At 40.9% G+C, this 14,739-nt stretch overlaps 1 protein-coding gene across 1 annotated transcript in view; it reads left to right on the top strand.

Annotated features, from left to right (window-relative positions):
- Positions 1-14,739, top strand: part of gbe1b (glucan (1,4-alpha-), branching enzyme 1b) — a gene marked incomplete at its 3' end in the record, with an annotated part of 52,537 nt that overhangs the window by 3,108 nt on the left and 34,690 nt on the right. The window contains exons 2-5 of the mRNA XM_079166392.1: positions 7,393-7,562; positions 9,649-9,764; positions 11,859-11,984; positions 13,084-13,219. Coding sequence (XP_079022518.1) covers positions 7,393-7,562; positions 9,649-9,764; positions 11,859-11,984; positions 13,084-13,219 — 548 coding nt within the window. The remainder of the gene's footprint in view (positions 1-7,392; positions 7,563-9,648; positions 9,765-11,858; positions 11,985-13,083; positions 13,220-14,739) is intronic.

Below are 14,739 nucleotides of genomic sequence, written 5' to 3'. Positions count from 1 at the left end.
ATTACGCCAACGAGTTTTTGCAAAGACTTGCGTGTGTCATCACAACTCATTTCAAAGTGAAAATACCGCAATAAGTCTGAGTCTTATGCGTGTGATGGTGATGCAATATATTTAAAGCAGACCTGATCATTGAGTTTGAAGTGATGAATACAGATGCATATGCTCTGACTGAAATGCAAAGAGCTAAAATACAGGCATTACAAATAAGTGGGAAAAAGGGCATCTTCCAGTACCTCGATAGTTAATAAGAGTTATTAAAACGACTGGATCACATTTCTGAAACACCCTTCGTAAAGGGCAGCATTCATTTCCCTGTCACCTTGCTTGAGGGTCAACAAAGGTATGAGGTTTGCGGGGAAGTTTCGCGGTCATCAATCAACCTCAACGTTCAGGTCTCTCTTTAGCCTCATTAATGGACTTAGTCAAAGAAGGACATTAGTGGCATGATTTGAAAGTCACCTTGCCGCTCGGCCGCATGGAGGCCCTGTAGGCGAGCGGAGATCTGGAGGAGAGTTCGAGCTTTTTCCTACTCGTGCTTTTCCAGGCTGTCGTGGACGGTCTCGACACCTCTGTGCTTCAGCTGTCACCATCAGTCATACACACAACGCAACAGACCTGAACACACTCTAAATTTAGATGCCCGATTGTCTAACAGTGAGGGAACGAACAGGTTTCAAAGTTCAGCTGCTCCATGGGGAGAATTAAAAAAAGACCACAGATTTTAAACTGTGACTGTAATTTAGGAGACATGATTTAACCCATCGAATACATTTTTTCGGACTTTATATTAACCAGTTACAAATTCTAAGTCCCCTCCCCCCCCCCCCCCCCCCCCTCTAGAAAATGGATTAAGCCAACCTATCTGTCAAATGCAGGGCTTCTTGTTTGAAGAGCGAGAGGTCAGAACACTTGACTTGATTTCTCTGATTCATGTGCCTCTTGTAATTTTAATCCATCCATTTTATTAATTGGGTCGGCATAAAGCTTGCCCAAAGATTACTTTCACATGTGATGAAGATAAGGTCAACGTTTTAGAGATGGAAGCAAAAAAAAGAAATGTTGGAGCGGCATCCAAGGCTGAAATTGACCGGACTAGTAAACTTGGGGTGACCTCAGGAACTCTGTTTAAATCAGGAGTTTGTTCATAAAGTTTTACAGTTAGAGTTTCAACTATTGGTGGTACTAGTATTGTCTGAAAGATGTTGTACAGAACAAAAGGAACATATTACGTATGCGACTTATTTTTAATATGCAGTAATGCGGCACAACCTTTTATTTGTTTGCGCCGAATGTCTTCATCATTGTCTCCATGCAGCCGGTTAACGTTAATTATAGAGAAACTTACAGTAACACTTTCTATGATGCCTATGTCTGAAATGCAGTATAGACATGCTTCTAATGCATTACAATCACTGTATAATTGTTGTCATAAAGTATTAATGCTTCATAATATAATTATAACATATTATAAAGCATTGCATAATGACTTATAAGGTCAAGCATCATAATACTTCATAATTGCTGGTCACTCACTGATTTTTTTTTTTAGCAGGGAGCATATTGTATCAGAATTTTCATAGTTGTACTGCATTGATATTTGTATAACGCATTATGATGGGAACAATTTATTGCTGTAAGTAAAGTGAAAAAATATCATTAAAGAACACACCAAAATGAATCTACTTAAAGCAAACAATGACCACTCCGTTACTTATAATCACAATACAATTAATTATAACGGTGATAAAATGCATTATAGAAATATTAAAATGATGTAGTATGATACTTCACCTTATAAGTCAATATAAAATACTGTTTGGTTGTAGTTGAAGCCTTATAGATATTTATGAGTTTACGTATAACTATAATCATACAGTGCTATAACCATACTATAAAACTTTACCGCACGAGTATGTTTATAATGCATCATAGAAAGTGTTACCAAACTTACAATTTCTATAGCAATGAAACAATGCAGGAATTCAATACAAAAATAATAATGTATTGAACTGGAGACTGGAATGGCTAATCAAGTCAAGATTTTGTCAAGCCACGTTTTCTAAGAATCCAAGAAATAACTCCCCATGATAAACAATATGTATTATGTAAATGAGACGTTTCCTCAGGAGGACAATGCTGCGAGAGCTCCTCCTACCACAGGATGTTTGGGTGAAATAGTGCTACTGGTCTTCCACTGCGGCCAGGCATGGAAAAAGCTTGGCTATCCAACTTTTGTTCTTGGACTTTTTGTCTACAGATCATCCAGCTTGGACATCATGCTGCTCTGCTTCTTTTCCCACTCCAGTTCAGTCTCCTGCAGGGTTTGTTTGACCTCCTCTGTGGCCCTGAGGAGGGAGGGAGATCTTCTCGCTCTGTTTCTGCAGATGATGGATCTTCTGCCGCTCCTCGCCGTACTTCAGAACCAAAGTCTCTCCAGCTGTCTTTGAGCCTCTTTTCTCTTATTCAGCAGAGTGAGCCCCAGCTGGTGTGCTATGTTGAGCACCCTCTGAGCCTCACCGAGATCTTCACGAACCCGCCTTCTTCAGCACCTCCGGAACGTCTCCCGCTAACCGATTAGCTTTGTCTTGTGCCTGCTGAGCCTAGCTCTTCCCGTGTAGGACATCTTTCTCCACAAGTCCCACTTTCAGTCGCTTCATAGTCTTCGTCTCAGTTTGTGACTCTGGGACTATTTGAAAGTTTCCTCTTGTTTGTGAATATCAACATGATCCAGTTTGAAGTAGTTTCTCTCCGCATCATTACGATCTGACAAGTTCTAAGGAATATTGGGTTGACATGAGAAGAAGCAGAAATGTATCCGACACCGAACTGAAGTGATTTGACAGGATGTTGATGTCTGTCACTCTCAATGTTGCTGTGTGCAGTAATATGCAAGTTTAACATCTCAGTTGTGCCTCATGATATTTTCTCCAGCATCTTTATAGATAAAGATCAGTTATCCAAACCGAGAGATAAGCGAGCCAGGACTGTAATCTGTGGCTCCCATCTATAATCTCCGGTTGCTCTATTACCACTGAATAAGATACAGAACAGGACTCTTGTAATTTGTGGCTACAGGGACTAGCAGAGTCTCTCGTCGTGTACTACTTGACAATGAGCAGCAGTGTTTTTACTGAATTTGAAATATTGCTTTGTTCCATTGAGAAGTGGTAGTCTCTCTTCTTTCATAAAATACAGGCACGCATAACTAATCATTTATGGTTGTGTATTTCATAAATCTGCCATACTTCACATTAACAATGGGTCTGTAATAGGAGAAGCTCACAGTGCAGTTCCTCTCGGAACTGGAGTGATTCAGCGTGCTTTAGCTCATTGTTTTGGTTTCACGGCCGTACTGTAACCTCACTGTTCTGGTTCAGTCTGACTGAACTCATCAGTGTCCTTTATAGGCACAGCAGGCAGCTATTTTCAGCAAAAAGCTCTGATGAACCCGCTGTAGGCTCCCTGTCCAGACAGACACAGTGTGCAGACAGACACAGTTTGCGACAATCTGGTGGAGCATTTAGCAGCTAAGGAGCCAAATATTTCCTTCAGGAGTTGGCGGAGAGAAAAACTCTGAATGTTGGACTTGTATTAGTCAGTTGGACAGAAATACGACTCCAAATGAGTGATAATGTTTCTCCATGTCTGCCAGGTGTGTAAGAAGCAGTTGACTGCAGGTTCGACGCATTAACGCAGCCATTTATTATTAATATTATTAGAGAATGACAAGTATTGATGTACTATAATGCAGTTCATCACTTTTTACTTTTGATTGATGTTTAATTCAACATGCGTCCAACACTCTCCATAAACTAACATTGAAATTTGTCTCATTTATTTAAATTGCAATAAGGAAATACATTTGAAAGGCAACTGAAGACGGGTATCGTGTCAATAACCATTGATTCCCGCATTAAGATTCAAGGTGCTCCTAATTTTTCTGACAAACTTGACACACTAGGAATTTTTCTGTACTCTTAAAGTCTGTCAGATGTCAAAATCTCTGACTTGAGCAATATTATATCTAATGGTATTATCAATAAAGGAACTGCGACTGACAGCAGTGCATACCATACAAATACTTATGCCAGCGGAATAAGTCTAAAGATGGCATATTCCCATGAAAATCCTGAACATTTTGGCTTCAAGCCATAGCCAAAATAGAAGCTCCTCGACATATGGTAGAGGAACACGACTATCGCACTGAGATCTATTATTTCTTTGCTGTATTATTACATTTTGTCCGCATAAAGATTGTGTTTGAAGCGTGACATGTAAACGCACCAATTGGCTGTAGGTTTAGCTTTAATAGGTTTGAACGAGCTGGCAACGTTGCATTTATGGCTTTAGAACCTCATGACCTACCAAGCAATGTGATGGCTTCAACTGAATACAGGAAATCAACAGTTCTGCTATTCTAGCATTGACTTGCGCCATGGGAATAAAGGCTTGCCATATGTGATGCAATGGTCACACTCTGAGACTCGGCTCTCTGCAGCTTGATGGGAGAGGGTTTTACGGCCAATTGTCGCCTATGGACACCGTGTGCAGTCCCGTGCTGGATATTGTTGTAAACTGTAGAAAAACCGGGCGCGAGGTAAGCAGTGCCAGCATGGAGCAGAGGCAGAGTGACAACGTCATCAAAATGGCATTTGTAGACAAGGGCACACAGGACAGCAAGGGAGCTCGCACAGCTTCTCTCTTATTATCAATAACCGGCAAATAGATCAACGTTTTGATTTTACCCATAGCTTCAACTCCATTAATGACTTCCTGAAATAAATTGTTCCTTTTTTATAGGCGCACAATTCATTTGTGATGTGTGGTCTCATCTCGCCTCCTCGCTGCAATCTCAAGTGGAAACAGACACAGGAGATGTGCGGTGAATACTGCATCCATAGGATTTTTGCCTCGCTATTCCCGCCGGTCCAACATTCTGGAGCTCACTTGTTATAATCATAAGCGTGACTTTCATGCCTATTAATATTGTGGCAGAGGAGCTCTGCCCCTTTGTGAAATCTTCCCTTTGTCCTTCCTTTCAGCGTATTCTGGAAATGGTGACAAAGTGGCAAAGGAGGCATGTGGCATCATTGGTTGGACTTTAAAGGTTCACATTTGGCAAGTACTGTCTGTATCCACTAAGCTCAACACAGAGAGCAGCTGCTGAGAAATGGCGCTGTTACTTCAGCCCATCATCACCAGCCCCAGGGCATTCACAGGCCAGTCTGAGCTTGGCTTCAGGGCTATAGGGGAGAGAGTGCACTTAACTCAGCTGGCTGAAAGAGGCTTTCTGTACCAGGGGGGTGGGTGGGATGGGGGGTCTGATATGGACACCAGCTGGCTGCAGGAACTTAAGTGAGATAAATTGCAAAGTAGTTGGTCTATCCTTCCCAGTTGAAGGTAACAGACAGAGGTTTATCTCTCCCGATATGCCTATAGTAGCACATTGTTGAGGGCGTGAAGCAGGTTTGCATCTCGAGGTTTAGACCTGAAAGAGATGCAGCGTTGGCATGGAAACATCTAGATGCAGCGCCGTCCACTGCTACACTGCATGTGCTGCAATATTTTCGAAAAAGTTGCAAATATGTGCAACTATGAAACATTTGTAAACGCATGCGTTCGGTAGACACAAATATTCAAACGGTTAAAAGTGTCTCAAAAATCGGTTGGTGTTCACTAATTTCATCCTCACAGACGCACAATCCCATTTAATAGTTCGTAGAATGACGTGCTAAGAACTTTAATTTATCGGAAATGTATGGTACATTATCATTGAAGGGAAAATCTATGTTAGTATTGTAGCTTGAATTGTCAGTTTAGAATTCCTGTTTCCATACATCGCTACTCAAGGAAAGAATTTTTGACCATTACTAGTTCCTATGTTTAAAGGAAAAGTCCACAGTCAAAAATCTGGGCAACCAGTTAAATTTAAGACTGTTAATTACACAGAATGAGTGAAAATAATGAATTACTCAGAGAAATAGATTTTGGATTAATTTGGAATGAATGTAAGTGAGACCAATAATTTAGAAAATGACTTTCACCACTAACTGTGTGGTCAGAATAGTTGTTGATGGGTGTGAAATGATATCACCAACGGTACAATAGAGGGGCTGCTGATTCTACTGATGAATATCTTCTTCCCCAGTCGTGTGTGTGTGTGTGTGTGTGTGTGTGTGTGTGTGTGTGTGTGTGTGTGTGTGTGTGTGTGTGTGTGTGTGTGTGTGTGTGTGTGTGTGTGTGTGTGTGTGTGTGTGTGTGTGTGTGTGTGTGTGTGTGTCAGCCAACGTCTTGCCGACATCAACTCACGCTGTGAGTAATACCAGAAGAAAAAGAACCGTATAATTTATATTTGGAATTTCCACTTCCTGTGGAGTACAGAAGCCGTTGTTTGGAAATGAAGACGGGGTGTAAGACGTTTTAATATGTAAACTATTACACTACATGAATATTTGACATTAATAATTCATCTTAAAAAGAACGGTTGAGGGGAGACACCCCAGGTGAAAAGGGTTAAAACAACAACTAATAGTTATCACCATGAAACCTCCCCAGTTGATGACTTACTTTAAGTCAATCATTTTTTTTGTATGAAAATGTATTTTTAAATATGCAAATTAGGTATTCTCCCATTAAAAATCCAAACATTGGATTCGCCAGGTTTCAAATTCTTCTTTCTTATTGTTGAAATATTAGAGTCAAAGGTTTTTACTGAGGGAACTTTGGATTTCTCTTTTTATCATTCCATAAGTCAGAAAATACTGTCAGCACTTATGAAAAAAAATCAATTTTGCCGTGGTTTAAGGAAAGAAAGATGAACAAAGCTCTCTGCAAAAAACCTTCAGAATATAGATGGGAATGAAACGGGTAAGTCTGGTGTATGTAAGTGCTACTGAAGTGGAGATTTCTGGCTCAGAGAATGAGAAAAATCTCATTTTGAAAAAACGGCTTTTAAAGAAACATTGTGTACCATTTAGGTGGGATCTGTTGGCAGAAGACATGTTATGGAAGCAAAATAGCACAAAATCTCCAAATTGATCAGTGCATGAAAAACAGTGTTTTTGCCTTTTTGAGTCGCTATTACCTGAATCAAATTCTTTGACTCACTTTATTTACTCTGACATTCAGCGGTCACACGGAGAGAAAGCTATATCAACTCCTGCATGGTTGTCTCAGTATCTACTGTTATTTCACTCTCCACCCACACGGAACAGCCAGACGCGAATGCAGTTGATGTTCTTCGGGGGGGTTGTCAAAAAGCAAATGAGTGAAATCTATTCGACATCACTGACGATAGATGACATTGTATGTGTCCAACAGATTGTGTTTTCACTGGCGGGTTTTCCAATGGACTCATACACTTTTTGTGCGTGTGTTCCCTGTGGTTTGAAGGTATGAGCAGCTACAGAAGCAGCTTCTCCTGCTGGAAGAGGCAGAAGGAGGCTTTGACCAGTTCACACGCAGCTACAAGACCTACGGTGTGCAGCGACAACCTGACAACAGCCTGGTTTTCATAGAGTGGGCTCCTGCTGCAGAGGCCCTCTTCCTTACCGGTGACTTCAGTAAGTAGCCTGTGCTCCTGAACAGCATATCAGCGCTGTGATGTCCAGGTAGTTTCCCTGAAGCTTGCACTTTAGTGTCGCTCATTTATTATCCACTCATTAATGGCAAGGTGTCACAATTCTTACAAAATTGAGCCAGTATGGATGCAAACACCCTGGGAATTAAAGCTGAAACTTGGCGCGTTAACCTGCATAGTTCTTAAACTATGCAGTCTTTTGCGTCTTTTGCGTTCAGCAATGTTTTGTTTAAATTAGTTTTTTCGTTTGTGTTTTAAAGAAGCATGCAGCAGGCTGATATAGATGAAAGTCGATCTATTTTTGGATTAATGAAAAGAAATGACACTTCAAAATAAAGTTGCATTCACTGTTGGGGCCAGAAAAGGACAAAGAGATTTCCGGGCTGGAACAGTACAGGAAGGTTTTATATATTCACGGTGCGTTAAATAAGAAATTTGACATTTCTGCACTCATGACCACAAAGGGGCCAAAAATTAAGTAAAAGCTGAAAGAACTGCGGCACAAGGATAGCAGCCCTTTTGATCAACCAACCTGGGAGTAGTAAATGTGGAAAATATTGATTACACAGGATAAACTTTTATACTGAAGAGGGTTCTTTTGAATGTGGGAGTGTTTGTTAATATTTCAGTAGCTGGTTATTTCATCATCGCCTGCAAAGTTGTTGAGCGAGTGCAACCTCTGTGTGTGCGCTGAAATCTCTTATTCCCTCCGGTGCCAACTTTGAAAGTAATTTCAGGTTAATAGTCTTTTGAGTGTTATTTTCTGTTAATGTGGGCTGTGAAAATGCAGCAAGATTATTTATTTTTGTCATCATTAACAAGATTAAATGAGACTTGCTCTCATCTTTCATGCTGATATACAAGGTTATACAAGCCCTCAGTGTCATTTTCTTTATCAAATATATTAATGGATCTTTTTCACATGCCAGTATAAATATATTACAGACCAACAAAAAAATGTAATAGAAAAAAACAAAAAACAAGAAGGATGGTGAAAGAATTCAGACCTGTGCACATAACTCAGAGACCATTTGCCATGCCAGGCCACAGCACAAGCACTTGCCTCTGTGTCACAGCTATTCTGAACTGACACCCTGCAGGTAATGATAAAGGAAAGCAAACGCTAATAGTAATACCCTCAGATGGATGCTGTGTGCAAAACCGGGGATTTGTCAATTTGTTTATTGTCCCTACACATTCTTTGTGCTGGTAGGTTCTGTTGCTGACATTCCCTCTTTCCATATTTCCTCCCGTTCCTTTTTTAATTATCTTCCCAGGACCTTGGGCAGCAGCTCAATTCCAACATTCAATTCTGTGAGAGATTACATTTTGACACGGCTCAGTCATATTATTTGATTTCAATTTCATAGTAAATGTGGAAACAGCCCAGCAGCCCCAGTCATGAATATGGTGCAGGTTGGATGCATAATGCACTCTTTTTCTTTTTCTTTTTTTTTTTTAGAGCAGTTTAAGCAAAGGGAGATAAATAAATTGTGAAAAAATATGACTTGGCCTGCCCTGCCAGTGAAAAGTGCTGGTGTCGTGCCCGGTCACTTCTGGAGCATCTCCTGTGATTCATTTCCCGTCCTGCAGTTGTTTCTGCTCATGAATAGCAAACAGGTGTGGATTACTGAATAAAAACGACATCCTAAATTGACATGCCAAGGCGGCTGCTTTGTGTCCCGATACAGTCCTGTCAGTCAATGACAATTGGTAATGTGGTATCGGCAGGTTATGAATGTAACACCTCTTTGTCGTTTTCTCAGAGATATAATTCAATGAGCAGTGAAGTGGTATTGTATCAGTTTTTCTTTTTCGGCGGCTGAGTCTGCTGCTCCTTCTCACAGCAGTGCAGAGTATGAAAACAACGAGACAGAATTATGCATAATGAGAGAGCGAGGGAGAGATGTTGTGATCGCTTCATGCCGAGAGAGATTCATGCACTGACTTTGGGCATCTGTGATCATATGGCTTTTCTTTGATCATTACACAGCTAATCAGAATGATGTCTGGCTCTGTGTTGTAAACCACAATTGACGTGATTGAATCCTTGCCGTGTTCCCCTATAGATGGCTGGGAAAAATTCTCCCACCACTACACCAAGAAGGAGTTTGGCAAGTGGGAACTGATTCTACCGCCCAAGCATGATGGGACACCAGCTGTGGACCATAACACCAAACTCAAGGTAGAGAACAGAACGTCTTCATGCCTATTTTCACGCCCTTGGTAGGTGTCATCTTGCCCCGGTACAGGGACATGTCACTGTAATGTGCGAGGGAGATTCCCCGTCATGTGTGGCGTCTTATTGACCAAGTGAAAACCTGGCGTGTCGCCGTCAACAACATGTCGTACTCTCAGCACGCGGGAGGGAGATTACTGTATGTACACAATCTGCACAGTGGAGGGTAGATGCACCTGAGGAGCCCAGCTGATGGCTTTTGTTTCAGCTCCCATCTGTGCCAGGTATCCCGCAGGACACGGTGCCGTTTGTCTGTGCAAAAAAAAAAACTCTACATGATTGTTTTTGTTTTTTTTTAGCTCTAGTAAATAATTCATCAGGGTTAAATGCAAAAGACGCAGCGCCCATTCTGCATTGTATCCCAAGCAAATAGCGTGGATGAGAAATAATCCTGAAATGAGATGCCAGGCGTGGAACGGACGGCACCGTGGCGCCACTCTCCTTGGGACCGGGTCATCGCTGGCACACTCCTCTGCGCCCTGGACAGGCTGCCCAGCTCCCATTGTCAGCGGAGGTCAGTCTAAGGACGATAAGAAGCAGATGGAGAAGCTGGCACCTGGCCTTTCCTTGTGCACCCCCGCTGCCTATGAATGGCTGTCTTGCTGCGAGATCCACTTCAGAATTAGTTCCACAGCACTCCCTCGTGGAAGCACGAGCCTAGCTCCAATCACTCTCATGTAGAGCAGCTTGCCCTCCTCTCCCCTTTGTTCAGGGCCCAATTTGTCTCCATAAACAAGCAGTGTCCTTTTGCGGGTACAGTAATTACAATGAGCTCTTTATGTTGAGAGTATGCAAGACTTTAGAGAATTGGACGGAGGCGTTATCAAAGTGATCAAACACCCACTTTAAAAAACAAAATTTGAATCCACACCTAACTTCTCACATATTGCCTGGCTCTTGGTTGTTTTTCCTGTTCATGCACCCCCTCACCCAGCAGTCTGATTTTTCTTTAATATTCCTAATGCTGGCCAATTTGTCTGAAGGACCACCGCTCTCTCAGGCGTTATGCCAGTCCATTTATCCAACTATCTTTTCCTAATCCTATAAACTGTGAAGCATGTCATAAGGGGAGCCAGGCAGCTAACCCCTAGGTGGCCTGGCCATAATGAAAAAACCCCAGAGGGGGGTCTGGCCAACGGCTCGCTGGCAGGTGGCATTGGAACAGTCATTACTTCACAACAGTAGCCAGAATTAGTTGGGTTCTAATGCCGGTTTCTGCAGGGGACAAAACGGGGCGAACACATACTGCGGGTAACACTACAGGATCGATTTCTTGTTGGGTTTTTCCAACTCTCACGCTGGCTTTCTCCTTTGCTTTTTGACTGATGGAGGCAAAGTAACTTTTTTTCAGTTAGATTTCCAAACTACTTATTTGACCCCCTTCCAGTCCTAAATTGCAAACATAATAGATGAGAGGCGAAGGATAATGATTTAGATTTGCTATTTTTCTAAATTGCTCCCTGGCTTAAATCCCCTCTCAATATGAGCCAGTGAGTGGCTGTGTTAATACCAAGAAAGGGGAAAAAAACACAGGATAATTACCATTGAATCCAGATTCACCACAACAACTTCTCTGTTCAATACTGTAGCTTATGTATTGTGTCTCTGGGAGCAAAGTATAATAGGTTTAAAGCTGCGATTCTTTTTTTTTTTCTTTTTTTCTTTATTTATTTATTTTCTATGTTTGGTTTATTGGTTGAACAATCTGCACACAGTTTTATGATGTAAGCATTTCATGGCTGGAAGATGTAAATAAATGCTGATGTTTTAAAGTCGTATACATCCAAAGACAGGAACACGCAAGAGTCACAGAAGACCCTGAAGCCTCCATTGATTTGTGGCCAGGCCTCTTAAACTTAAAGAGTTTTATTTCTGGATAATTCTTTTCTTTTCTTTGCAATGATGTTTTCACTTTTGCATCACTTTTTTCCATTATAGTTTAGTTTGAATACCATGCGTGTCCCCTCTCGATGTCATTGTTTAGTTGCCCTTGCTATAACATAACACTCATTTGTCTTTTTTTTTTTTTTTTTTTTCTAGGTGGTAGTTCACACCAAGGCGGGTGAGCGGCTGTACCGAATCTCTCCCTGGGCCAAATATGTGAACAGGGATGAGAAGTCTATTGTCTACGACTGGGTTCACTGGGATCCCCCTCAGCCCTATATTGTAAGTTATTATTTCAATGTTTGATTTGAAAAACAAATCTGTGTTTCCTTTCTGTTTTTATTCTTCTATTTTTATTGATTTTAAAGGTAAAAAGAAGAAAAAAAATCTGGGTGAAAATAGGATTTAGTAAACACCAGTGCGGCGCAATCATTCATAGAGACTGGTTTATTTTTGCAAATGTTTGGTTGCTGGAAGCGTTTTCTGCACTGCCAATATTGAAAGAGGACATTGTTTAATGTAAACAGCAATGATCTGTGTCTCTTTCCAACAGCACAATTCAACAAATGGTTGGATTTGGATGACAGGGAAGGTAACATTGGTGTAAAAGAAACCGTTTAAACGGAGCAGATCCTTTTTGTTTTGGTGTGAAAACATTAAGGCATAATTCTAAAAGCCCCATCACAACTTTCATGGTTTGATTGTTAGAATAGATTAAGTAGATTAAAAATAAAATGCTCTATCAAGCTAAACTCCTCTGTAATGTCACTAAAATGACTGTATGTTGGGTTTTCTCAGTGTCCGCTTGCAGCGTGAAACATACCGTTGTATCTGAAATCAGTCTTACATCTCATACCCGCAGCTGTTGTGGCCGTTGTTGACGTGGGTGCTTGATGCTAAGAGGGTCTGAATGTGTCTCAATACTTGACGCTCTCAGCACAAGTGTGTACAAGCAAAAAACAATAAGAGGCTATTAAAGACCAACTTTTTTTTTTTTTTTATCGCTTGTTTTTTAGCACCATTTTAATTAGAGGAGCCCTCAGACTAGCAGTATATATTCGCTTTATTCACAAGTGGCTCAATCATGCACTTCAAATAGTGGGTTCGTAAGGCCTGGTGGGTAGCCATCAGGAAATGTGTTCAATGTATGAAACAAATCCTGTCCCCATTGTGTAACACAGACTGAATCATAGACCTTTTCATGTATTATCAGTATGTGGTAAGATATTGCTGCAGAGACCCGGAAAACCCACACTGTGTCTTTGACCTCGTGGCTCATAATTACTCATCAAATGTGCTGTATTTTTTGTTTTTTGTTTAAAGCAATTTTTAGGAAAAAGTGCTTTCATGATTTCTTGTCGTATTTTGGTTTCCTCTCCAGCAAATCCACCCTCGGCCAAAGAAGCCCACGAGCCTGAGAATATACGAGGCCCACGTGGGCATCGCTTCACCGGAGGGAAAGGTCGCCTCATACACCAACTTCACGACCAACGTGCTGCCTCGTATAAAAGACCTGGGTAAGAAAAGGCTACATCCGATTTATTCTCTTCCCTTTTGGCATCCCTCTTATTTCGCTGGCTACTCAAGTCTGCAAAAAAAAGCGCACAGCAATCATCCTGCTGTGATCCTCTTCATCTGAGTGTCAGTGAGAGCTTTTGTTGACTCAACTTGAGACCATTTTATATCTTCTCTCGCCAAGAACGGAGAGGAAGTGAAGCATTGAGGTGATCAAATCCGAGCCAGCAATGTGGTTGGGAAAACACTAGTTGAGGGGTTCGTTGAGAGCCATTTCTTATAACTGCCAGTGTCTTGTGCCATCACTGTCAACACTGGTCCATAACTGTTCCTCCAGTAGCAGTGTTTTCAGTGGCCGACCTGTCACTCTCCCTTTGCTCAAAGCCGCATCAGCAAGTCAACATCCTGTTTACTGGCATGCCCTGGAGGGATCACTGACCGTTGGGCAGTGTTTTGCAAAGAGGGCTCCACAACACTAGTCACACACCACACGGCAGATATGGCTCCGAAACCGATAACTTATTCCTTTCTCTTTTCTTTCTTGACCTTGACTCCCACAGCCAATAAGCACGTTGTATCATTCAGTTAAACAAATACCATGAAGACGACCTCTAACGTATATTATCATAAAACCGTCACAACTAGTTTGCTGTCAATAAATTCAACAGTATTCTTTATACAGCACTATTATCAGTTCTCAGTTCAGTGCTGACTCACTTCTGATTTGTTTGTTCAGATTAATTCAGTATAACCCTCGGAGGTTTTGGTCGCCTGGACTCGATCGCGGGCTTATTGATTGTTTGAAACTCTGGTTAAATGTCATTGGCCGTTGCAGCTATCTCAGTTTAACTAAATAGGACAATTTATTTATTGGATATTGTCCTATGAGTCAACTTGGTAAAAGATTCACTATGTGTGTAAGTCAATACATTTAGTTTAGCACAGCCTTACTTGTGCTTCATATATAAACGGAACAGTCTGTTTTTTTTCCATTGCTACTTGAATTTCCTGTGATGGTAAAACAAATATTTATTATGTGACTGATATTAATGCTACTACATTTCCCTTCATCTCTAAGACAATAATTATCACATCTTTGTGTAATTGGTATAGCGGACAGAGGACATGTGGTAAAAGACTTGAAATGATCTTGACATTTTGGCAGGATTTAAATTTTTCCCCCAATTTTAAAAAATAATCGAAGAGGTAAATTACTCTGCTTAAGAAATAGTTTGCAAAACAAAATTTAAAACATTAATTATTTTATTATTAATTTTAATTGTAAATGTTCAATACCATTAAGTGTGATTTTTAGTAGTGCGGCTTTATAAAAGGAAATGCTGGAAGCCTGTTGGTCCAGCACAAATTTAATTTCTTTTAATAAAATATATAAAAATATATTTTTCTAGTTGGTCCGAGAACATGTGATTGAAAAAAAACAAAAAACATTCAGATTTGGCTACCCATGCAGGTTAATTAGAACCCATCCGAGTATCTGAACCCACTGCCTGTGAACAAGCAT

Source organism: Pholis gunnellus, assembly GCF_910591455.1.
Source record: "Pholis gunnellus genome assembly, chromosome: 9".
NCBI classification, from domain to species: domain Eukaryota; kingdom Metazoa; phylum Chordata; class Actinopteri; order Perciformes; family Pholidae; genus Pholis; species Pholis gunnellus.
Note: the sequence above shows the minus strand (reverse complement) of the source record. Positions and strands in the feature narration are given on the sequence as shown.